At 45.4% G+C, this 23,658-nt stretch overlaps 1 protein-coding gene across 4 annotated transcripts in view; it reads right to left on the reverse strand.

Moving 5' to 3' along the window:
* Positions 1 to 4,980: 4,980 nt before the first annotated feature.
* LOC146196824 (uncharacterized) overlaps positions 4,981 to 23,658 on the reverse strand; it is a 219,165-nt gene continuing 200,487 nt past the window's right edge. For all 4 annotated transcript variants that reach the window (XM_084598549.1, XM_084598547.1, XM_084598546.1 and 1 more), the window contains exons 6-9: positions 18,189 to 18,217; positions 14,510 to 17,316; positions 13,499 to 13,618; positions 4,981 to 7,607 (exon numbers count right to left, since the gene is read on the reverse strand). In XM_084598549.1, coding sequence (XP_084454675.1) covers positions 7,557 to 7,607; positions 13,499 to 13,618; positions 14,510 to 17,316; positions 18,189 to 18,217 — 3,007 coding nt within the window. In that variant the 3' untranslated portion in view covers positions 4,981 to 7,556. The remainder of the gene's footprint in view (positions 7,608 to 13,498; positions 13,619 to 14,509; positions 17,317 to 18,188; positions 18,218 to 23,658) is intronic.

A 23,658-nucleotide genomic window follows, 5' to 3' on the forward strand; every position in this document is an offset into this window, starting at 1 on the left:
TCTCATAGCACTCAGTTCAGTGATGCTTGCTGGAATTTATACTTCGCTTAACTGGATGGAGGATGAATAGATAATTAGGCGAAGGTTCGCTGCGGTGGAGGAGGAAAAACATCTTTAAACTAGTGAGTAGAAGAAAGAAACCCATCAACGAATTAGCGGTGAGGGGGAGGGCAGAAGAGTTCAGGATCTCGCTACAGAATAGGTACTCAGCTCTAACTGAGGATGGCGACATTACCCTAGAGGCAAGGAACAATAATTTCAGAGATATCATTACTGAGTGCGCGGTAGAAGTAGGCGGTAGGATAGTTAGAGAGGATACCGGTAAGCTGTCTAAGGAGACGAAAGATTTGATTAAGAAACGCCAGAGTATGAAAGCTTCCAATCCAACAGACCAGATCGAATTGGCCGAGATATCAAAGCTAATCAATAAGCGCAAGGTGGCCGATATAAGGAAGTATAACATGGAGAAAATTGAGCATGCTGTAAAGAACGGGGGAAGCCTTAAAGTGGTAAAGAAGAAATTGGGCATAGGCAAAAACCAGATGTATGCGATAAGGGACAAGGCGGGCAACGTCATCACTAATATGGACAAGATAGTCAAAGTAGCCGAGGAGTTCTATACAGATCTCTACAGCAGCCAAAGTAGTCAGGACCGTAATGAGTTTGACGGTAGGGAAAAACAGTCAGACGTTCCACCAGTGACGAAAGACGAGGTCAAGAAAGCATTAGAAACTATGAAAAGGGGGAAATCAGCTGGAGAGGATCAGATAACTACAGATTTGCTGAAGGACGGGGGGGATATCGTGCTAGAAAAACTGGCCACCCTGTATACGCAGTGCCTGTTGTCATCGACGGTACCGGAACCATGGAAGAATGCAAACATTATCCTCATTCACAAGAAAGGGGACACTAAGGACCTTAAAAATTACAGACCAATCAGCTTACTGTCTGTTACGTATAAGGTATTTACTAAGGTAATCGCTAATAGAATCAGGACAACCTTAGACTGCAATCAATCAAAGGATCAAGCAGGGTTTCGGAAACGGTACTCTACTATCGATCATATCCATACCATCAACCAGGTGATAGAAAAATGCTCGGAATATAACCAGCCCTTATACATAGCATTCATTGATTACGAAAAAGCATTTGACTCAGTTGAAACCTCGGCGGTGATGCAGGCATTGCGAAATCAGGGGGTAGACGAGCCGTACGTGAAAGTGCTGGAAGATATATATAGTGGCTGCACAGCAACCATAGTTCTGCATAAAGAAAGTAACAAAATTCCCATAAAGAAAGGTGTTAGGCAAGGAGACACAATCTCCCCAGTACTATTCACAGCTTGTTTAGAGGAAGTATTCAGAGACTTGGAATGGGAGCAGTTAGGGATAAGGGTAGATGGAGAATACCTCAGCAATCTGCGATTTGCTGATGACATTGCCTTGCTAAGCAACTCGGGGGATGAACTGCAAATAATGATTGATGACCTAGATAGAAAAAGTAGAAAGGTAGGCTTGAAAATCAATATGCAGAAGACTAAGGTAATGTTCAACAGCCTCGGGAAGGAACAGCAGTTTACATTAGGTAGCGAAATACTGGAAGTAGTAGGCGAATATGTCTACTTAGGACAGGTAGTAACCGCAGATCCGGACCATGAAAAGGAAATAACAAGAAGAATAAGATTGGGATGGTGCGCATTTGGCAAGCACTCGCAGATTATGACTAGCAGCTTACCGGTATCGCTCAAGAGGAAAGTATACAACAGTTGCATCTTGCCTGTACTCACCTATGGGGCTGAAACGTGGAGGCTAACCAAGAGAGTTCTACTTAAGTTGAGGACAACCCAGAGGGCTATGGAACGAAAAATGGTAGGGGTAACATTAAGAGATAGAAAGCGTGCAGAGTGGGTCAGAGAAATAACTCAAGTTACCGACATTCTAGTGGAAATTAAGAAGAAGAAATGGACATGGGCAGGACATGTAGGGCGAAGAGCGGCAGAAAGTTAGGTGGGCGGATGAGATTAAGAAGTTTGCAGGGGTCAAGTGGATGCAGCTAGCACAGAACCGGGTTAAGTGGAGAAATATGGGAGAGGCCTTCGCCCTGCAGTGGGTATAATCAGGCTGATGATGATGATGATGATGAGAGGGTCAAGTTGTGGCTCGGTTACTAGGACGCTAGCTGCCCGACGACGATGGAGCGATTAGAAGACAGACGGGAAATGCATATAAGCGGTTCCTAAAAGATAACGGATGCACATTCTTGACTCTTTCTGTCATAAAACCTCCGATTACGGTTCGTTACTAAGTGTAATCGTGGTACACTGTCAGGACGTAGTAGGCTCATGATTTAGGCTGGATGTTTCGAATAAGTTTCGGGAATTATATCTTTGTATGAGATGCGATATTCCTTCAGTAACATGTTCCTCTTCATATGCGTGACAGTATTCCTCAGGAGGCAAATATCAAGTAATTAACCTAACGTCACTGGTACACGAGTTTGTTACCATACTCACTGAGCAGTGCGCATCGTTTCTTTCTTCTTTTTTTCGTCAGTGATTGAAATCTAGATGGTGTTGCGCTTATCCGACGGCAATATTTATATGCTTGCACAGTTAGTGACCATTTCCCTTCACGAGGTCTCTTAAAGTCAGTGCACACAGTTCCGCTTCATCGGCCGGTAGACAAACGTCACTAACGGTTCCCGTGCTTCCTCTTCCAGGTCCCCGCGACGTTTGCTCCAAGAAGACAGCTTCTCGAACCAAGTCCGCCAGTGAAGCTTCGTATTGTTCCCCGCCACTGAATAATACAAGTCAAACGTTACGCACTACCTGGGCGTCTTTGCGCGACAGTGAAACTACAAAGAACTGCTTTCAATCGCTGTCCTCCTTGTGCGCCTCCTTGATACGACCTATTTGTGTTCTTGAATAAGGCCCGAAATTCACGACGAAAATATTGCACATAACATGCCATGTTTGCACATTACTCACGGAAGTTCCCTCTCTTTCGTATTGACATTATCAGGAGCGTGAGGGATGCCTGCCACATCTGCCCTCCCTGTCATTATCGCCCAAAGCATATAATAAATATAGCAAACCAAAATCTGCGGCGATATTTTTTTTTTTCAATCCTTCTCTCGGGAGTTCGAGTAAATAACTTCGTTCGTAAATATTTGCGGAAGTTAACTACAGGCCTCAAATAGACATGACACAGTGCAGCATAGATTAGGAAACATTAGTGGAATGGCAGCCATTCGAGAAAAAAAAAAGAAATTAAAACTCTACATCACATGGACGCAGCATGAGGAATATAAGACGCTTTAATAAACATCAAATGCGCATTTAAATGTTTGCACAATAAAACCACGAGGGATTATGCAAAAATTCGTGAAAATGAGCACAAATTTCACCGAAAAACCATACAACCACTGTACATATTTAAGTTACAACAACATGTAAATAAACAGGCACTCACGTGAGCGTGCACTTGTCGCAATAACAGGAGAGTAAAACATCAATGCCCAGAACATCTCAGCATCGCTCATGAAAATAAATAAAAGAAAGGAACATGATGGCATGCTTAAATAACTGCTCAGTGATATATTCGCTCTCTCTTGCCGTTAAACTCCAAAACATGTATAGAAAAAGATCTTAACAGGAGCCCTACCACACTCTGACTCTGAAAAAAAAAAGGCAAGAGACACAGACAACACCGCACGATCTGTCTACTCATGCCATTTCCGAGCATAAAACAAGAGATCACAGCGTTCTGGACGGCCGGCCAACTATTATCTCGAAAAATGTGATATCGCTTTGGTTTGGTCCACATAGACTGCCGAAGGCAGGCTTATGCTTGAGCAAGGTCGATCCCAAAGGGATCTATGCTGGATTGCCACGAGTTACGCCTAACGAATAGAACATTATTATGCAGCGTTAGGCGCTGAAAGTAATGCAAATACATAGATAACATTGGTACAATTTTTAACATGCTCTCAGGCAACTCAAATCTCCACAAACGACTTACATGGAGTGTCTCCGCACTTGAAGATTTTATACCTAAAATTTTGAAGTCACGCAGTCGATAAGACATCAGGTAAAGATCACACTCTTACCCTGGTCATGTTTCGTGCTAAAGATCTAACTGTTAGTTATCTTCCATTTTTAAGCCGAAGTGTGAAAGCATTCACCGAAACGTATGCCAGATTATCTAAACAAGGAAAAGTATAAGGTTAAGGTAAGAGTCAATCAAAAAGCTTGCAATTTTTTTTTTGCACTCCCTACAGGCTACACACAGCAAATGCCACAAAGACACATTATTGCACAATATCATAGCGAAAACATCACTCAACTGCACTCAGTGATGCCACTGACCTGACTCCAGCAATGCGCAACTTGTAGCTATAATGCCCTTCGAAAGATTACACTCTATAATTTGAACCGGCGTAGTCGACAATACTGCCCAAAACTTAACATTCTCATGCCGAATTTTAAAGCCAGTGTGTGGCTAACGGCTATAACAACAGGTTTCAAGGCGTCCATTAAAAAAAAAACAAAAGCCAATAAAGTGAGAGTTGTCATTTCTTTTACATGATATGCGACAGCCAATGGAATATGTCAAGACTTCACATTCATGTAGGAGGGTTTGTTCAGCAGGGAGTATATTAACGACACATTTTTTTTTTATGTTGACTCACATCTGTACATTATCAGCAAGCGCTGGTCACACGAGTTCAATAAGAATTAAATCATTTTAAGACAAGCGGTTTTCCAAAGAAAAGTTTACCAGGGCAAAATAAATATCTCTCTTTAATGCATTAAGACGGTAGTTTCATATGACTTCCATACAAAACAGCAGGGTAACGCCCGAATTAAACTGACAATTCGCAACTTCCGCTCAAACAATAGCCTGCAAGCGGGCCTGTTGAAAGTTGCTTCGAGGTGGACTAAATACTTTCGGCAGTGCCTGTCACGCATGATGAAAAAACTTTTTTTTTTTGTTTTTTTTTTTACTACCAGGAGAGAACAACGCTGCTACGCTTATCAACTTGAGCGGCGTGTACATATATATACACGAAGAAAAATATGGCAACAAGTTGTCAAATACGCTTGAGCACACTGTTTGGGTTGTTTAAAATGCTGTTCTCACGTACGATTGCGAAAAATATACTACACAGTAATAACGGTACTGGTACTTTTTAAACATGGCATCATGTTGAAAGCTTCTATTTTGCCCCAAATATAACACTACCGCTTTCAGTAACATCAGTTGGGCACGTAACTTGTACAGACACGTTTGGTGGCTTGGTAATGCTCGTGAGGCACGGTGTTAAGAGAATCCTGAGAATGTCAGATAGGAGGCGCCTTGAGGATTGCTTAGCTTTCAGTGAGCTCATTCAAATATTCAATCTAGAAAGAGGCATGCAGCACTTCGTGAGGTACAGCAGCGCGCATTATGACCAGCAACGCCGAGACGGCTGTCCGGATAAAGTCAATGAACATAGATTACGAGGTATGGAGAGAAGATGCGGGAACAGTGTTAGGTCTCTAGGTTCCTTGACTTTAATTCATTGAAAAGCATCACCCCTTTATGTCCCAGGAAGTGGGCTATGGTCACTTCTGCAGGTCACAGTGCGTGCAACTGTACTTGTCAGCAGACATGGTGTGACGGCTAACAAAAGTGAATCACAAGCCATCAAGCATTAATCAGTGCCAAGATGAAACCAAGTCTCGAAGCTAGGTGCCGCGGCTGAATCTTTGAAACCATCCGTTTGTATCCCATAAATTTTGGAAAATGATGGCACCAGTTAATACATAACATACAAATTGCACAGATAATATGAGAATCGCATCAAAATAACAATCTAGATTGTCAATGCTAGGAACACCTTTGCGCTTCTATTATTTTATTATCACTGTTTGCTTATTTTTTTTTTAATATAAGTATAAGTGTTGTATCTGCCTAGTGATTATTGTGTTTATTGCATGCCAGTTATTAGGGATTAGTATTACAAACCCTATATCAAGAATCTGACAAATTTAAGGCCTTATATGCTGTAAGAACATTATCACTTAAGGTTCACTTACTTTCGGAGGCTCGCTGTGTCTTGAGCCGTAATACAATGAAGAATAATTCTGTTCCGATATACACCACATAGAGTTAACATTATTAGGACTAGTTGTGTGGCACTGAGTTTAAATCAAGATCTTCCTAATGGAAGTCATCAGGCAGTACTGCAAATGCATCTGCCATATTTGCTGACAAGCTATAAGGCACACCTAAAATACATTCTTACTTTTGTTCTGTGCCTGTAGATGTATGGCAGTGTGCTTCCCATAATAAAGACTAGCTTTCGTGTACGCTTTGTTTTAAATGGCACGGTTCATAAATGTTCCCTCAAACATCCTCCCAAGGTAGAATTTGTTTAGATTTATTATGAATAGATGTACGGTTATTCGGTTGTCATGTGAAATAAAAAATTCTATCTTGCGAAGATTAAAATCGCGCGTCCAGACTAACGGTCGTTTCATTTCTTGATATGCCTTTTCTTGTATGGCAACAGTTCCCACACTAAGCAAGGAACTATACTTCTTCTCATCACATTTAAATCAAAGCTGACAACGCCCATAGTGAGTGGATGAATTGAATGACATATCGGAATGTGTTGATATGGATGATGAGAAAGTTGGAAACTTTACAACCCTCGACAAAGGGCAACTAAATAACTGTCAGTTAAAAACAACCTGACCATGTACTTATAAAACAAGCTAGATTGACAGGAACAAAGTGCAAATGAATGTATGAAGTGCACTGCGATTTATCCTTATAAATAAGGTGCAGTATTAAGCACACCTGAGAAAGAAGTCACATGATGCGAATAGAATAAGAAACAAGCAGCTTGGGACTCTCAATCCCACAACATCAGTCCACTCTAGTAGCTGGTTGAACAAAGCGCTGAGTTGCTTTGGTCATGATGTCCAAAAACTTTGGGTCACTTCTTTGGGTCACTTGGTGTCTTTTCAGGCAAACCCGTCAGTCCGAAAGCAACTGTCCATCACGTATTACAGTCCAAACACTGCTCGCAATGTCCATTGCCGTGGCATCTTTGGTAGCGAAGGTGAAGGCTAGAAAGATAGACGAGACAGCAGTCCACACCACAGTTTGGCTTGGCTGACGAGGACTTGAATGTTTGACTAGAGCAAGGCGGCGTCATCTGGCGGTGCTCAGAGTAGGCGGCAGCTTCTTAACCAGTCAAAGACCAACTGCTGAGGCAACCACGGCGGCCGCAGCAGGGAAGAAAAAAAAAGGAGCGTGAAAGAAGGCGATGTACCCACACCACGCAAAAATATGGCACAGCACACCAAACGCCACCCTGGTCCAGCACCACTCGAAGGAGATTCCTGGCTTCCAATTTTCGGATGCCGCATTTTTTCTCCCACCCGTCTCAGGCATGGTTAAGTCAGAGGAGAAGATTTTGCCCTCTACAAGCTCGACTTTTCTTTCAGTCATGTACGCGTCTGTTCTCGAGCGTTAAGACGTTCCACTTGTCAGGAATGCAGAATTCTAACGCTTGGTCCCCATGCACACGTTGGAGTGGTTCACCCAGTGACTCCTCTGCAAAAGAATGAGAAAAACAACAACACATAATCAGATTGCAGATCCTTCCTCATTTCCCTCCATAACGGCCTCATGTATTCCTCTAAAAATGCTGAACTTTTGAATAAGTTGTTTAATTCCCGTCAAATCAACAGCAAAACTTGTGGAGTGCTTGACCCTGTGTAGCAAAAAAAAATTCCGAAAGACAGTAGCATAAAAATATGCATCACAATGATCTCACTCAATTTTTCCTGTATGTAGAATTTCATGTATGTATACATATCAGGTTTACGAAAAAAAAAACTATGTCAGAATTGCTACACTATTATCGAGATAAAGACTGCTAGTGAAGCCTGAAAAACACCAACTTATGATGTTTTACAAAGCAGCATAGAGCCGCGCACACTTCCTTGCTCAATCCCAGTGTAGTAGAAGGTTATTTGCAATAGAAAACCAGTTACAAGTTCTATCTGTAGCGTAAAAGCAAATTGACGTAGTGGTGACAAGCAGGTTTGTGGTTTGCCATGGTCGTGTTTTACCCGTTTTTCAAAAATCTACAAGCTTGAAAAACAGCCTTCTTTGCACTATTTCTATCCACAAAAATTCATAGAGGATGTCTAGAGCTTTCTAAGAATGGAGAACGGGAAAACTAAGTTGGACGTTTCATTAAGCTTTTTACATCTTTTATGCACACCCCGTGACATCAAACTTTCCCAGTGCGCGCACATAATCCAAATCCACTTTCCCTTACGACGAACGGCATGGCTCTGCAGCAGAGGCTACGCAATAAAGGGATGATAACGAGCCCTGGACCCCGGTCCTGGAAGCAGCACGACCAGTCACGATGGGTAGTGCGCGCACCCCTCGAGAACAGGTGTGAAGTGGGCTACTTCAGCATTATCAACACTGCATCGTCTCTCTCTCTTCACCTCTTCGCACCGCTTACGCGGACAACGAACAACCCACTCTCCACGGCAAATGTACAAATGCTTATCTTCTCCCATTTCTTGCCTAGCCTCCCTCAACAGCCTCCCTGCAGAGCCAAAGAAAAGAGTGGTTGAAGGACTCTGTGACATTGAAGACTGGGCTGTGCTGGTAGCATATAGAAGAAATGAGGATTACCTCCCCCTAGGCTTCCCCAAAGCCCCACTCAAACTGGTTTCCCCACAGCCATGAAAAAGCCCAGAATAGCTTTGGAAGATGATAAAAGATATTTGGAGCAGTAATTTAGTTCAGGCTTTGGGGATGGAAAAGTTCCCAGTTGATGCTGCAGCTTCTGCAGCAGGCACTACACTATTTCATAGAAGAAAAAAACTCTTCGTTAGCAACACACGTTTTTCTTTCTTTTTTTTTTTTTTGTTTTTATCAAAGCTTACAAAAAGAGAGCACTAAAACAATATATGAGCTGTTATTCTTTGCATAAGGATACTCACAGTGAGCAACTGGAATAACATTTTCTCACAGACAATGTCACTTTCAAGCAGGTTAACGTTATGAGGTACTGGAACAAGCCACACAGAAAAACAAATAATGGCTTAGAGGTAAGGAAGAGGCGCCCTAACTGTTTCACTTCAAAGTGGAGACGCGTAGCGCACCGGAAAAAAATCCATAAAAGGGGGAGCGGGAAAAAAAAAAGATAACGCAAATTTGATAACGTCCTTGAAGCTATATAGACGGTTAGTATTATTTTTGTGCTTATTTCGACTGGTAGGATGACCTAGACTGATTCTCCGGTCCGAAACAAACTATGGCAAAAGAAAGGTAACATAGAGGCATGCGAAGCGGACAAAAAGCGGCAGCTCGGGCTACAACGATAGTGGGACCATTCTTTTTAGTCACTCGCGATGCCCAAAGAGAAGTGCCAGTACAAGAATGCCGCCCCAAGAGTGCCGTTCTGAAGCAGGTGTAACCTGTTTAGAGCTCCCGTGTTGGATTACTCCCGTTTTACGCCCTACGATGGGGACATAAGCACAGAGGCAAAGAAACGAAAAATTTACAGTGTGATTTCACCAGCTTTCTTTTTTTCTATTCAGCAAAATCAACGGTGCTTTGGTGATTTGACACCCGAGCTCTGGCAGTGACCGCAAAATGATCTGCAGTTGTTGCTCAGAAGAACGCCAATTTCCATTAATGCATTTGCAACTGACAATCACCCATGCGCAACAGCGCCACCTGTCTTAAGTTCGTGAAATCTTCCAAGGTATTTTTGCGAGTGACCATCTATCACCTCGACTAATGCATTTCCATCGCCGCCGTGACAGAAGCCTCCAGCACACACACGTGAAGTCCAGAAAACGAAACCATACGCTTCGAACCAGAGCACGGGAAGCTCTGTGCGAGAAGCTGCTGTACGATTTGGTTGCGTAGCTTTTGCACAGGCTTTTGCACGCGCCAAAGACAGAGTTTGAAGATGTTAATAAACTGACATTGCTTGGGACAAGAACGGTTGTCGCAAAAATGCCGCATGAGCGCAGGCGTTCCGCAGATTTGGCCACCCCGCACAGTGAAAACCCCTTCCCCGGCGCGGCCAAACCTGTTTTGGGCGTAAAGTAGGGTGCCGCGCAGAAGATGTCTCTTGTGGCAATATTGACGATGTCCCTTTCCTGCACCCCTGTGTGCATTGTGTTGCTGTCGCATGTATATTTCTCGCAATAAAGTTCATGTATGTATGTATGTAAAAAATACCCATATAGATGAAGAGGCTGCTTGCCAAGTATATGAATGCCATGAAGCTTGACAGCGAAGTAATCTGAGCTGCACGCAACCTCTGCCTCAATGACGGACCCATGGTAAAGGGAGTGTTGCTGTGCAGCAAAGCTGACTTGCGGAGATTTGCAAAGGGTACATACTTCCTATTCCTTCAGCACTGCACTTACAGTTAGTCGCCAACTCGAATGGTCTCGCGCGGCGCCGTGCTCCGATAGTAGTCACAAAAAAGTTCGATGTTTCGATCATTCTCTTAGCCTCGCATTCTGTAGCATTGTGGCGGAGTGTGCGCGCGACCAGCTTTTGCAAACGCCCGCTTCTCGGCTGCACAGAGTTAGGAGCCGGTACTTTAGATTAATTATACTGCCTGGCAAATTTTTCTCGCTATGCAGCCGAGGCTACTTGGGCGGAGCTTCCGTACCGGTGTTACTACACCATGTAGTTCCGGCGTATCTAGTCTCAGTTATGGTTTCGATTTCAGTGAATTTATAGTTTTCAAGCCGCCAACGACGCAGAAATTATCAGTTAAGAATACTTAATACTTAAGAATAAATTGCGGTTAATTGATTGCGGCTGAAACAAGCGCATTACGCGTGTTGAAAATTAAAAACAAAAAACAAAATCAGTGCCCGAAATCAAACAGCCAACGAAAACGTTGGGCTGGTGCAGATTTTTCCGTGAAAGCTCATAGTATTTTAGAATAGTGCAAATAAAAATCTCCTGCAGCTAGCAATTATTGATAAAAATTCAAAAACCTGCAGAATCATAAAACCGCCTCTGTAAGGACAGAAAAGATAAAAGAAAACAAAATTGAACGAGAACGTACCTGCACAGCCTGAATGCGGTGGTATGTAAAGAAAAGAATGCGAGAAAGCTTTAGACTGTGCAGCATGAATTGGGTGACGGTGCAGGAGCGACAAGAAAAAAAAAAATCAGGCAAGAAAAAGTACAGAAAGAAATGCAGAAATATTTTTGCAGAGAGCCTGCCCAAGAAATAACGCACTTTTAAATCGTGACTCCAATTAGCAGGAACTTCATAAAGTATACTACTACTCAGAATGGTCCAATGTGTTAACAAACTATGACAACGCTCGCAATTAATGGATACCTGCCAACCTAGCGAGATCAAAAATCAGAACATTTCTTAATCACGCGAACGAGGGTGGGAGTGCATCTTCAGGCAGTGTTCAATGAGTACTTTCCCTTTTGTAGAGATCTTGCACTCAGCGACTTTGATAGTTTCAAAATTTGTCCTATGCCCGCCTTTCTTTAAAGTCGCGAATCGCGGAAATTCTGAGGTACACGAACGCAGTGAATCCTGATCATAACTACTCTTGGATTTTGAGAGAGTCACGAATCCCGAGTTCATCAGAATCCGACTTTACACTGTGCATTGCATACAGGCGGTGTAGCGAATCACAAACAGAGACACAAGAAGCAACAGCAAGCATGAAACGCGACTAGAGGTGTGCGCCACCGAGTGTTCTCGCTACCTAAAGTGATCGGCGCGGCGCCGCCGCCATCTTCTTTCGGCGCCATCAGAGAATCGTTCTAGTTTTTTAATGCAAAATCATTACTAGCCTCATTATACGGAATTCCGTCAGCGACGCCATTGTTGGCCGCGATGGTTCCGAAACATGAGCCATCACGCCTTGTTGTGCATAGCGCACCGCCGCTCGTTAAGGTGAGATATGCGGCATAACCGCGATACAGAACGATCAGATGGCGTGATGTTTGAGCAAAGCCGCGGCAGCAACCCTTCAACACCAAACACCCTGAGAGGCCGCCCTTTAGCTGAGGTCGAAGGCGGAGCCAGTGAAACTTCGGCTACTGCGGCTGCACAGAACTTTTTTATTTTCGTTGGAAGCCGCAGTATAGCGTACTGAAATAGTTCAGTAAACTTATGGCCACCGCTACTCTGGCTCGAATTGGCCTTGGTGGGCTGCTATTGTGGCTACAAAGGGTCTATACCGGCTGCTTAGCCGATAATGTCGATAATACTATGCTAGTGCGGCCTTTGACGGCGATTACGATGCGGCTGCACAATATTCGTTGTCGGTTTCACAAGAACAGTTCTTACGCGAGAAGAGACCACTTAAAGGAAGATTTAGGGAAGTGATCGTACAATTTGAAAATTCGGTCAAAAATCGGAAAGTCTTCGGGGAAAATCGGGATGGTTGCCAGGTTTGTTTAAATGGTCACACCAGGCAGGGTGGTGAAGCGGAAAAGACGGCACTTCTTCAAACAAGTGCGCAGACAAGGATCTAAGATCTAAACCTTCTGCCTCCTACCTTCTGAAGTTGCTTTTTTTTTACAGTGCTCGATAGGAATGACCTCTGATAACCTCTGCAGAAAGAAAGGCCCTTCTAAAATTCGACCTCTATATACATTGTCCTTACTTTACAGGTCATCTATCCTTCCACAGGCGAATGCTCATACCACGTGTCTCCAAGCGCTTCTCCCCCTAGACGGCAGTGTGCCTGGCTGGCGACCCAAGAATCATGGGGTTAAAATTCTGATTAAAATACCGAAATGCTTCTCTAAGAAAATCAACTTTATAAACATTAGTCGTCTGGGAAATGCGCTCAACTTCACTGCAGATTACAAATCCTCATACCAATTATTTTTATTCACGACCTCAACGCGCGCTGCGAGTACCTGAACGCAACGCCTCCATCGAGTCGATGCTGAGGTTTCCGGCGAATGGCAGCCCGCTATTGCGTTAAATTACTTCGCGGGCAAACTTTGTGCAAAGAATGGTTCATGAATATGGTGTCATGTTCCGCCACCAGACAGAGCCAGTAAGCGAGAGGGCCTAGTGGACCCAACCGTTGAGACAATGTGCCTGCACCTGCCTCAACTAAACAAAACCCTGAGCTATTTGATCAAACCGTTTGCCAAATTCGCCTTCGAAATCGCCGCATTCACCGCGGACGCGTCTTGAAGTCAAACAGACAGTGGCCCCCCTATCAGCTGACAAGCAATTCGGTGGCGTCATGGTATCCTAAACCTACGAGTTTTCTCGATGGCACAAATTATTGACGCATGTGTTTGAGCATGTTCCGCAATTCGGATAATAAAAGCACTCAGCCTAACACTGTATCCCAGGCTTACACTTAATCTGGCTCGTAAACCTCACCACATGCTCATGCCCCACGTTTTCACGAGATCCGCGGTTCAGAGAGGACGGGTAGGGCACTCACCTGGCAATTAGGCCCGCAGTACCAAACGTTCTGGCAACCAGAGCACATGTACTGGGCGTGCTGTCCGCATATAACGCACGTGTTGTTCTTGCTTAGCGCATTCTGCGAAGGCTGCGCCGGCTGAAAAGTGAGTGAGATGCACAACGTTAGCGCACCGAAGTGTTTTTTTCCTTGGCCAGCTGTTTGTTCGTTTACTTCATTTGTTGTTTGAAAAGGCAACGAACGGGGCAAGCATCGTTGACTACATTGAATTGCTGTATATCTTCGTCAGAGAGACATTGAGAAACAATTTTCCTCTGCAACTATGCTGTGACCACTTGGGTGTTTCCTCCTTACCACTTGGAACATAACGCGCCACCACCCACGACTACGCGTTACCAAAATTTTTGCCCCGCCGGCGGCGAGTCAAATTTTATCCCACCAGCGCTACAGCACTTGCTACTAGTGTTAGTGGGTCGCATCTCTCGTACTGTCGATGTCACTGGCGCAACAGTCCTCTCAATAATGGAAACTAGTGCTTCTCGATTTCTCTAGCCACGTATTTTACAGTGACATATGACACGAGTAGGTTTACGTAACGCTTAGGCACTAAAATTAGACACAATTTCAGTATGTTTAGGCGTAACTTTGGCAAAAAAATTTGGCGAAGCAACGAAGATCGCACAAATTGTGTCAAAACTACTTTTGCCCAACCCACCTAAATTGTCCAGATATCAAATTAATACAGCTCCGTTTCTTTACTCACGCACATTATAAAGTGACATATGACATGATTAGGTTCAGAAAAATGCTTATGCACAAAGCCTGCAGTTTCAGCATGTAAGTGCAGAGATAAATTTGCAACAAAATTTAGCAAGGCAACAGCAAAATCACACAATTTTTATATGTACAGCTGTCTTAAGTAGTGCAGTCGCTCATTTTCTGCTTAATGTAAATAAAGCAAAAGAGCAAGGCGCAAGCCGAAGACAGTGTTCCGTCTTTACGAACCCACTTTGCCGTGAGCGAGCTCACCTGCGATGGCAATGCCTGCTCGTGAGGTGGCGCTTGACTTCCTAAAGGCGCTGCGAGGGCTGCGGGCTTATCAACAGGCCGCACAGCAAGCCTGTCTTTTGCCATCTGTTGCATGACTGGCTCATCACGGGACAGCCTCTTTGCCGGCGGCTCCCTGCTGGGATACCCAGCGCCAGCAGTCTCTCCGCTTCGCTGCTGCTTTTCCAGTCCGCTCCACGCCGGATGGCTCGGGTACATGCTCTGCTTGGCCATATGCAAAGCGTATTGCTCGTGAAGACCCTCCGCGTAGTTGCTCCAGGCCGCGTTGGTCATGGCAGGATTGAGCGGCATGTCTTCGGGCAGCATGCGCCTATTGGGGTAAAAATTGTACGTCTGGAAGGCGCTCTGAACGCTGGCGGGATAGCCCGGCGGCTCGCCAGCGGTTTCGCGGGACTTCATGGCCTGCAGCCACTGGCGGTGCTCTTGGCTCAAAGGGGCGGTAACTTTCTCGGGCTCCCTCTGACGGTGTCCTGCAGGGGTCATGGCCGCGCGCTGAGAGCTGGGTCGCATGTCTCCGTTCGCCTGTGGAAGGCCGGCGTTGGCGGGTGAGTACTTGCGCTTTACTGAAGGCTTCGGTGCTTCCATCGGGTTCAGGGTTGGGTGCTTCGTTCTCTCAAGCGGGTAGTACGGCCGGCCGTATCCCGGGGGAACCATTGGCGAACTGTGCGGCTGGGCCATCATTGGTCCGAAATCTCGCTGAAGTTCCATGTTCCTCAGGTTGAACATGCCCGCCCCGATCAGTGGCATGTTGAGGGGCATGTTCGCGTGCGGTGGCAGTGGCAGTGGTTGCCTGGTCTGCTGCGGATGCGACAGCGGGTAAGGAATGAGACCCGGAACCGGCTGCTGTGCAGGCGATGTCTTTGATAAGGAAGAGGATAGAGATGGAGGCGACGGCTTCTGCTGGACACTTCCTCCAGACGAACCTGATCTCTGCCTCGGAGCGGCTTTGACATCGTCCTGCAAAGGAGAGGACTTGTCGGATTGAGCAATGGGACTTTGTCTAACCTCCATGCCAGTAGGGTATCTGAGATCGTCTTTAGGGTAAGACTGTGACGGCTCGACTGATCGTTTATACCTAGCTTCTAGCTGAGTGAGTGTTTTAAGCTTTTCTTGCCTCGTATGAACTACCTTCTCGTATTCAGCTTCTTTCTGGGCAGCCAAGGCGTCAAGGTATTTCAACTCGTCTTTCAACATCTCCATTTCAGTTTTCAAGCTACTGGCTTGTGAGGAGTTCGCAGCAGGTTCGGGGTGCTGTCCAAGCGGTGAACTGGACGGGGGTTTAGCGTTCAAGGGGGCTTGCTGTAAAGGTGTCTGTCCTGGTCTCTCCAGTCGGCTCACGGTCGCGTCTTTGTACAATGTGTCCGCTTTCCCATCTTTCGTGTAAACGCTGCCAGGTAAGGGAGGACCAGTTTTAGCCGCCGGCTCGGGACTGCGCTTGGCTGTTTGTGGGCTGCCGTAAACGCCCATTTGTTGAGCGTGAGGACGCATTCCATAAGCCTGGTCCATAGTTTTGTAGCGCTGCTGCGCTGGATAAACATCTGGCCTACCATTTCGAGGCGAACTATCATGAGTTAGCGCTGGAAGTGGCTGAAAAGGTTGAGTTGATGGCTGAGTTTGGTGTGCCCGAGGCATTGGGTAAAACTGTGGGGTCTGGTGAAGCTGATGCGTTTGACGTGAAAGCGGCATTTGGTGTGACATCTGCGCTTGGTGCAACATCTGTGCCTGATGAGATGGCGGCGGTTGGTGAGACTGGGCTACCTGATGCGAGAACTGTGCTTGGTGCGATGGTGGTGGTTGATGTGACGGGGCTCCTTGTTGCGCCAGCTGTGCCTGGTGTAACGTTTGTTGAGAGAGCGGTGACTGATGTGATGGCGATGGTTGGTGCGGAGGTGGTGCCTGATGTGGTGACGGACCCTGCTGTGAAGGCGGTGCCTGGCGCAGAGCAGACGGGCGTTCGTTAGCCAGGGCCACCCTGTACTGTTGCTGAGCCTCGAGACGATTCGGCATCATCTGCGTGCCTCCCGATAACCTCCTCTGCGAAAGCTCCAGGGGAGTCTGCGGAGGAGCAGGTAGTTGCCTTGGCTGCATGAGTGGCCCGCGAGCGTTCATCATTTCGTGGTAGCGACGCTCCTCCAGCCATCTCTGATGGTCAGCCATAACAAATGCATGAGGTTGGAAAAAGGAATATTGCTCCCGTGGCGATGCACCGTACGGTTCCCCACGTCTTGCGGCGTCACTCAGGTTTATCGGCTCAGACCCGCTCGAGCGCGGTTTTCCAGACACCGTTGTATGCCCAATGTTACCGTCAAGAGGCCTCGCCGCCTCTGGTGCTTTGGCTGCTTCGGAAAGCAATGAAGTTCTGTTCTCCCCACCTCTTTGTTCGGGGCTTGGGGACAAACTTTTTCGAGACACACCTAGGTAAAGGACGTCCGAATCACTCGACTGGTCTTCCGGTGCTGTTCGCCCCTGTGAAATGGTCTCTATTTGGGACTTTGAAGAAGGTCGGGGCTCCGTTGCCACTCCAGGCATGTTTTGAGGAACTCCCGTTAAAGGTGGAGCCGACGTAAGGCCTGGAGCACCCATTGGTAGTTCAAGCATAGTATTTGGATTTGCCATGTTCACTTCCATAGGGTACTGCTGGCGCATTAGTGCCGTCGTTGTGATCACTTGAGAAATGCGAGGATCGGTATGGTAAGTATCAGGCAATGCAGTTACTAGGATTTGTCTGGGCATCTCTGACTGCACCATTCCGGGTGATGGTTCATCGCCTGGAAGTAAAAAAAAAAAAAAAAAGGAAGGAAGGAAAACGCAAGAACGAGTCAAGGTAGAAAAATAATGCGGTTTTGAAATAGTAATCTTCATTGTTTACTGTCATATACTAAGAATAATGTACAGAGCGTAAATGTAGCGAATTTAAACAAAACACCATATGACAATATTAAATGAGGTGCTTCTCCCTAAATTGCTGTAAATAACGGCCCGCATTCGTCCAACCTATCTGTGTTAAGCAGTCTCAAAAAAGAAATGACAGATGATGGGTCAAACTATAAGAGCAACTTAGACCCAAACTTGTTCTCGCTACAAATATATCATTTGCATCGATAAAAAATCTTGGTAAACCAAAATGTTTGCTTTTGTTTGCGGGGCATAACATCTCACGCTATGAGAGACGTCAAAGTGTGTGTGTGTTAGACTCCATTGAAAAGCGGTCACCGTGGCCTAGATTCGATCCCGCATCCTTAGGTTTAGTATTTGAGAGCCCTAACCACTAAGCCCGCCATGGCAGTGCGATAAAGAAAAAGAATAATAAAAATGAGGCATGTACCACAGGCTCAGGCAAACGGCCCGAACTGAGCAGCTAACAAGCACTCTTCCCAGGCCACAATTGGTTTACAATCTTCATGTTTAACACCATTTCAACAAGATAATATCATCAACAGACCACAAGCAGCATGGAGAGCGCTAAAAAAAAAAATAATAGAATGGGAAGAGTCCCTCGCTTCGCAAGAGGCTTAGTTGTCACTGTTGCAGCCTTGTAAAGTTTTTATTTCCCCAGCATTTTTGAACCCGATTAGAAATCTCACACTGTTCTTCATAACAGCTCTCCATTATAGCCTCGTACAGTAGAAAAACTCCTCACCTTCGATTTTTTCCACCTCCGGTGCAGCCCTGCAAAATAATAAAATGTGTTCTATGCAGTAGGAGTATAATCTGCACGACGGCACTGGTCACCATGAGCAAAGCACAAATAATTGTACATTTTGCAGGCTACTGATAGGCATCGAATAACAGGTTTCCAAACATCTATACAAGAGATGTTCACAAAGCTGATTTTCGGGTAGTTCCATTGCTCTTATTGATGGACTTGTTTGCCCTTCTGTTTTTCGCTCCATGACACCCTCCTGGGCCGTGACACGAAAATTAGTCTCGTTGCATACAATTCAGAGGCTACTGAAATTTAAAAAACTAAAATATCTCCATTTCAATGTCTGGTTGTTCACCTCGGTGCCTATTTCGTGAAAGAAGTTCGTTTTACCTACTGCCTAACATAACCAATCATTGATTCAGCTTTCTGGAAAGATCACTTCAGTAGAGTACAGCCAGACATATCTGCCAAGTTTTATTCTGTACTTTTTCAGACTCTCTTTGTTTCAGTCTCGTCAACGCTTGGATCTATATGATACTTTATCCAACGCATGCGCATCCAGAGTCATAATTGACAATGCGCATTTATCGTTGCGGTTAAGAGCACTGCGTGTGTCTTCAATAAACAACCTGTGTCATTCGAAAAGCATTCAGTCGGCTAACCTTATAAGCGGTATTAATAAAAAGTTGCCCGGCGAGAAAGAATGCGCATGATACCGCCGATTTGTATTTTTTTTTATCGCCACCCAACCATAAGAGAACCCCAGAGTTGAGAGGCACATCCCTGCTGCCAAACAAGGAACGCCTACACAGGCAACCCGCAAAGTACGAGCTACTTCAACACAACTAAAGGTTGGTTCACACCAGCTACTCGCAGAGGTTGGTGCCACATTTCTGATAAAAAGAGACAGATGAAAATGGTTGCACTGATCCAAAAGCGACAGTGGCATATCACTCAAGAACTCCTCGTTTATGAGGACTTCCGACCGAAGGCCGCGAACCATTAGAGAGTTTTAGCTGAGCGTTTTTACGGCCAGCGGGGCGGAGAGGGTGAGCGTATACAACAGCAGAGATCAGGACTTTTACACAAAGTTCCGTCCGCTACCGTTGTTGGCCACGACGGTTCCGAAAGACAAGCTGTCCCGCCGTCGTCGGGCATAGCGCAGCTCGGTAAAATCGGGCATGCGGCTTAGCGTACAGGAGGATCAGATGGTGTGACTTTCGCACAAAGCCACCGCAACAACCCTTCATCGCCAATCGCGCTGAGAGACCGCCCTTTAGTCGAGGTCGAAGGTGAAGCCAGCGAAGCGTCGACATCTACTGTCGCTGCACCGGCTGCGCGCCGCCGCCAGCTGCCACCGACGAATCTGCCACCGCCATGGTGCTTATCACCGCCTACAAGAAACGACCACCACGGCGCCACCGGTCAAAACCGGCACGGAATTACTACGAGAGCAGAGGTCACTTATCGGTAGATTTAGGGAAGTAAGCTAAATCTGAAAGTTCGGTCAAAATACGAAGTCTTCCGGCCGGATGGGAAGAGTTGGCAGGTGTGGTTCGCATTTTCGTCACGCGATGAGCGCTCGCCCTCAACTGCGAAGGGGTACACCACCAGTGTAAATAGCCGCCATTATTGTCCAAATACATCTGCTCAACTTCAACCGTAGCGTTTAGAGTGGTCATTTAGAAGTGACGTTAAAGATGTGTGGTAAAATAACTTAGCACAGGTTGATTCGTGGCGCAGTCTTTGAAACTGGACGCCGCAGAACTGGCACAAAGGACTTTGCATCTTTGTGTATTGCCGCGCACAATTTTCTGTTCTTTTTCGGCAGCCGCCAGCATGCGGCCTTATCACCCTGATTCGAACGAACAGATCAATTTTGTATTCTTGCTTATTTATGTTCGTGGCCGCAAGACGTGGCTTTATAATTTCCGTTGTTGCGGCAGATGATTCGAGATGTAGTATCTCGAAAGATTCCAGCCACGCACGTGTGCTTCTACAATGTTCCAGGGAATGCTAGTCACCGTTCGCGGTTTTATCTAGATGTTTCTTCGACGCCTTTAAAATAAGCGCTGATGAGTGAAACCGCATCCTTAGTTCGATGACCAACGAGAACATTTTTTTTTTTTTTGTTACCGCCGCCACCGATTCTTTTCTTTTGCGGGCACAAGTCAGCCCAATAAAGAGTTTCATTTAAGTGAAACGCCATTGTATTCATTTGTGGCTACTGGGCTTCTCACTACGTGACAGTATGCTACTTAAAAATTGTAGGTTACTCCGGATCGGAGATCCCTCACTTCAGTGCTTGGTAAAGTTTTCCTGGGCTTTCCTTCGGATTTTGACTTCATGTATAATAGTGACAACTTTATCTCTCAATTCCTCCGCGAATTTTGTCCTAGATAAAAAAGCCGCAGATAGTTTATCTCTCACCGGTGTGGCGGACTTCGAATAAAGAAACCATATGAGTTTAATATCGTGTTCTTTAACGTAAACTTCCAGTTAAGACCAGTAAAGATCAGCCAGCTTCTAGCTTCGCGGCCAAATTACATTACCTTAAATCAGTTGCGCATTTAGTGAGAAACTGAAGAAAGAACACCAGAAGCTTTTCAGCATCGCTCGCTACATGTGACATAGGTACGGAAAGTCTGCTGTTCACAAAAGTACATATCAGCTTCACATCTGCACCCTGAGGACGAAGTAAGACAATGAGACCAAAGGAGGGTTCTCGTTAAGCCTACTTCTATGATTTCCGGACATGATCAAGGTTGCTCACAAAGCACAAGGTAAAATCTTACCCGTTCAAAGCTTATACACGCGCGCACGCACGCACAAATAGAGAGAAAGGTATACAAGAGGGGTGCAGAAAAAAACAAAAGGGGCGAGAACAAAGACCGAAGAAAGTATAACAAATGCCGACCGTCAAGAGACTGGCCAGAGTCCTCTCTTCCTCACACTAAGACGAACGCAGCGCACGTTCAAGCGTGTGTGCTCAGGCTCAGATGTGTTCGTGTCCGTGATATGTCAATGCACCAAATGTCAGCCGACATCAAAGCCCTGTTGAAGAGACGCCCGTACAGAACAAATATGCGTAAAGGAGTACCATTCCATAATCTTTACAAGCACTGAATGTCTTGCAGTGGCCAAAAGCACTGAATTGCTTACTGACTGGTTCACTGATTTATTCTTCCAATGATTCTTTATAGCGCTGACTGCTTGTAAGCCTCCTCTATAAACACTTGATGCCAATGTGTGCCATTCTGAGCACACTGAGTTGATATAAGTCGTTAAATGTATTTCTCATGTAACAAATTCCCGCCTCTCATTTCTGTCGATCATTGACATTGGCCAGTAAACAGACACGCGTCTGGAGATCGAAAGACGTTTTCAAAAGAAAGAGAAGAACACTATTACAAATCCAATGTACAATGCCGACTGCAGTTTTCTTTAAACCCGATTTATTTCTTCCTGTCGCAGCCCAAGGCTTACGCCCGTGAAGGCAACGTCTCGCCTGCCAAACTCGTCTTTGTTGCCGTGGCAACCTTGCTCTCGCTATTTCTTGACAGATGGAATTCACAGGGCGTGGTGGGGTTGCCACAACATTGGAGCTGCTCAATATCATGCGGAATAAAATCACTGAAATCACTGGTACAACCTAAGCCACACTTAATGTAATTACATTACATATTGATAATGTAATAGCATCGAAGTCTGAATTTCACTCGATCTCCTTTCTCCTTCGCTGTCATTAGGTGCTTAACGCATAAGATCAAGCTGTGAAGTTGAATGTGGAGTATCGTCGGCTGCAAACTATCGTAGTCGCCTTCTCAACTTACAGGGATTCTCCACTACGATGGAGACACAAAGAGTTTAGCTGGCTTTATTCCAACATGTTACAGGGAGCTATCTAGGCACGTACGCACACAGCCAAGAGCAGCTGCGAACTGGCGACCAGCCCGCCACGCAGTTCTCCACGTCACGTGACCAACGCACTTGGCAACTCCTCTACGTCACTGTCGACATATGACCCAATCACATCCTTGGAAACTGAGCGAATTTATGACAGACAACGTCGCCGGACATAAGGCTCCTGGTTCTAATACATTGATAAATTGTCATTTCAGATGAAACCAGGCCTTGCATACATTTAGCGGACAACTTTATAAACCGCGTACATATCTAGGAGGACTAGACACAGCTGCTGAAAAGAGACATTCTTGAAAGAAGTGAGTTTCATTTACTTGCGCTTTGTAATTCTTTATATCAATAATGCTGTAATTTCGGAGACATCAATTTATTTCACAGTGCTTCTCTGCTTGGGCACTGTTTATTATGGAGAAATAAATCATGAGACAGATGCCGGAGGCCGAGCTTTCACTTGGGAAATATGGGTCACTCAATATGGTAATGATAAAAGCGGGCATTATGATCGCTGCCTCTTTTCCATGTTATACTTTAGGTACCGTGGTACATCTACCGAGGATGGGACTGCAGAACGCATGTGACTGTCGAGGTATTTCGTACCGTACTTTAAAAGGTTTATAAATACGCTGCATTTAGGGATGCTTGTTTATTTAGGTGATCTTACGAAGTCCCCTGTATTTAGTCGAAAAAGGAATTGAACCTGTTGCTTTGAAACATTATGATCAAGTCTGCATTACGTATTTCAAGCATCCTACCTCGCGCCAAAGACTCGCGCCAAAGAAGGGGAGATGAACGCGACAAGGGTACACACGCCAGCCTTGCAATTGAATTTTACTGCGGAATGAAAGAAATTTTAGGAAATCACCGCTCTGTTACGCCACGTGCCTTCTATAGGCAACGCATAGAAAAAAATGTGTGCTTGAGAACTCGCACAGAGGAAACGCGAAAGCGTGAGCCTTGTTGATGGTGTTGTAGCGGCATTAGATGCATCTCTTGTTATTTTTTTTATTTTTGTAATTTTTAATTCTTAAAACCATTTATTTAATTTTACTGTATTATTATTTTTCATGCTTTATTTTTTAATTTACCTCAAAGCCGCCCAGTGTTCTTCCCCTAGACAAAAAGAATAACGGACTTGCTCGCAGGATGTCAAGGTAGAGTAGTGGATAGTGTGCTCGGCTGGGACACGGAAGGACAGTTGTTCGAGTCCTGGCGTGGACAAAATTTTTAGGGCGACAGCTCAGGTACTCCCTTCTATAATTCGCAAGGTCATGTTGCATTGGAATTGAACCTCTTAAGAGTTGCAAGTGCTGCTTGTCCCGTACGGAGGCACCGCGAAACAGGACCCACCACTTTATATTCTCAATGTATACTGTTCCCCTTAATTGCAACATATTACTTTAACGGACCTCTTCAGTCGATTGCCGAGAGTCGCGGGGCGGGGCCCCTTCCTGTCTGGAGCCTACATGTGCCGCGGCGGCGCCACATGTAGGCTCCCAGACTGTAGAAGACTTCAACGCCCCCATTCGGCTGTGGGGTTGCC

The sequence above is a fragment of the Amblyomma maculatum genome, chromosome 3, assembly GCF_055883805.1.
Source record: "Amblyomma maculatum isolate TAMU_Amacu chromosome 3, ASM5588380v1, whole genome shotgun sequence".
In the NCBI taxonomy this organism is placed as follows: Eukaryota; Metazoa; Arthropoda; class Arachnida; order Ixodida; family Ixodidae; genus Amblyomma; species Amblyomma maculatum.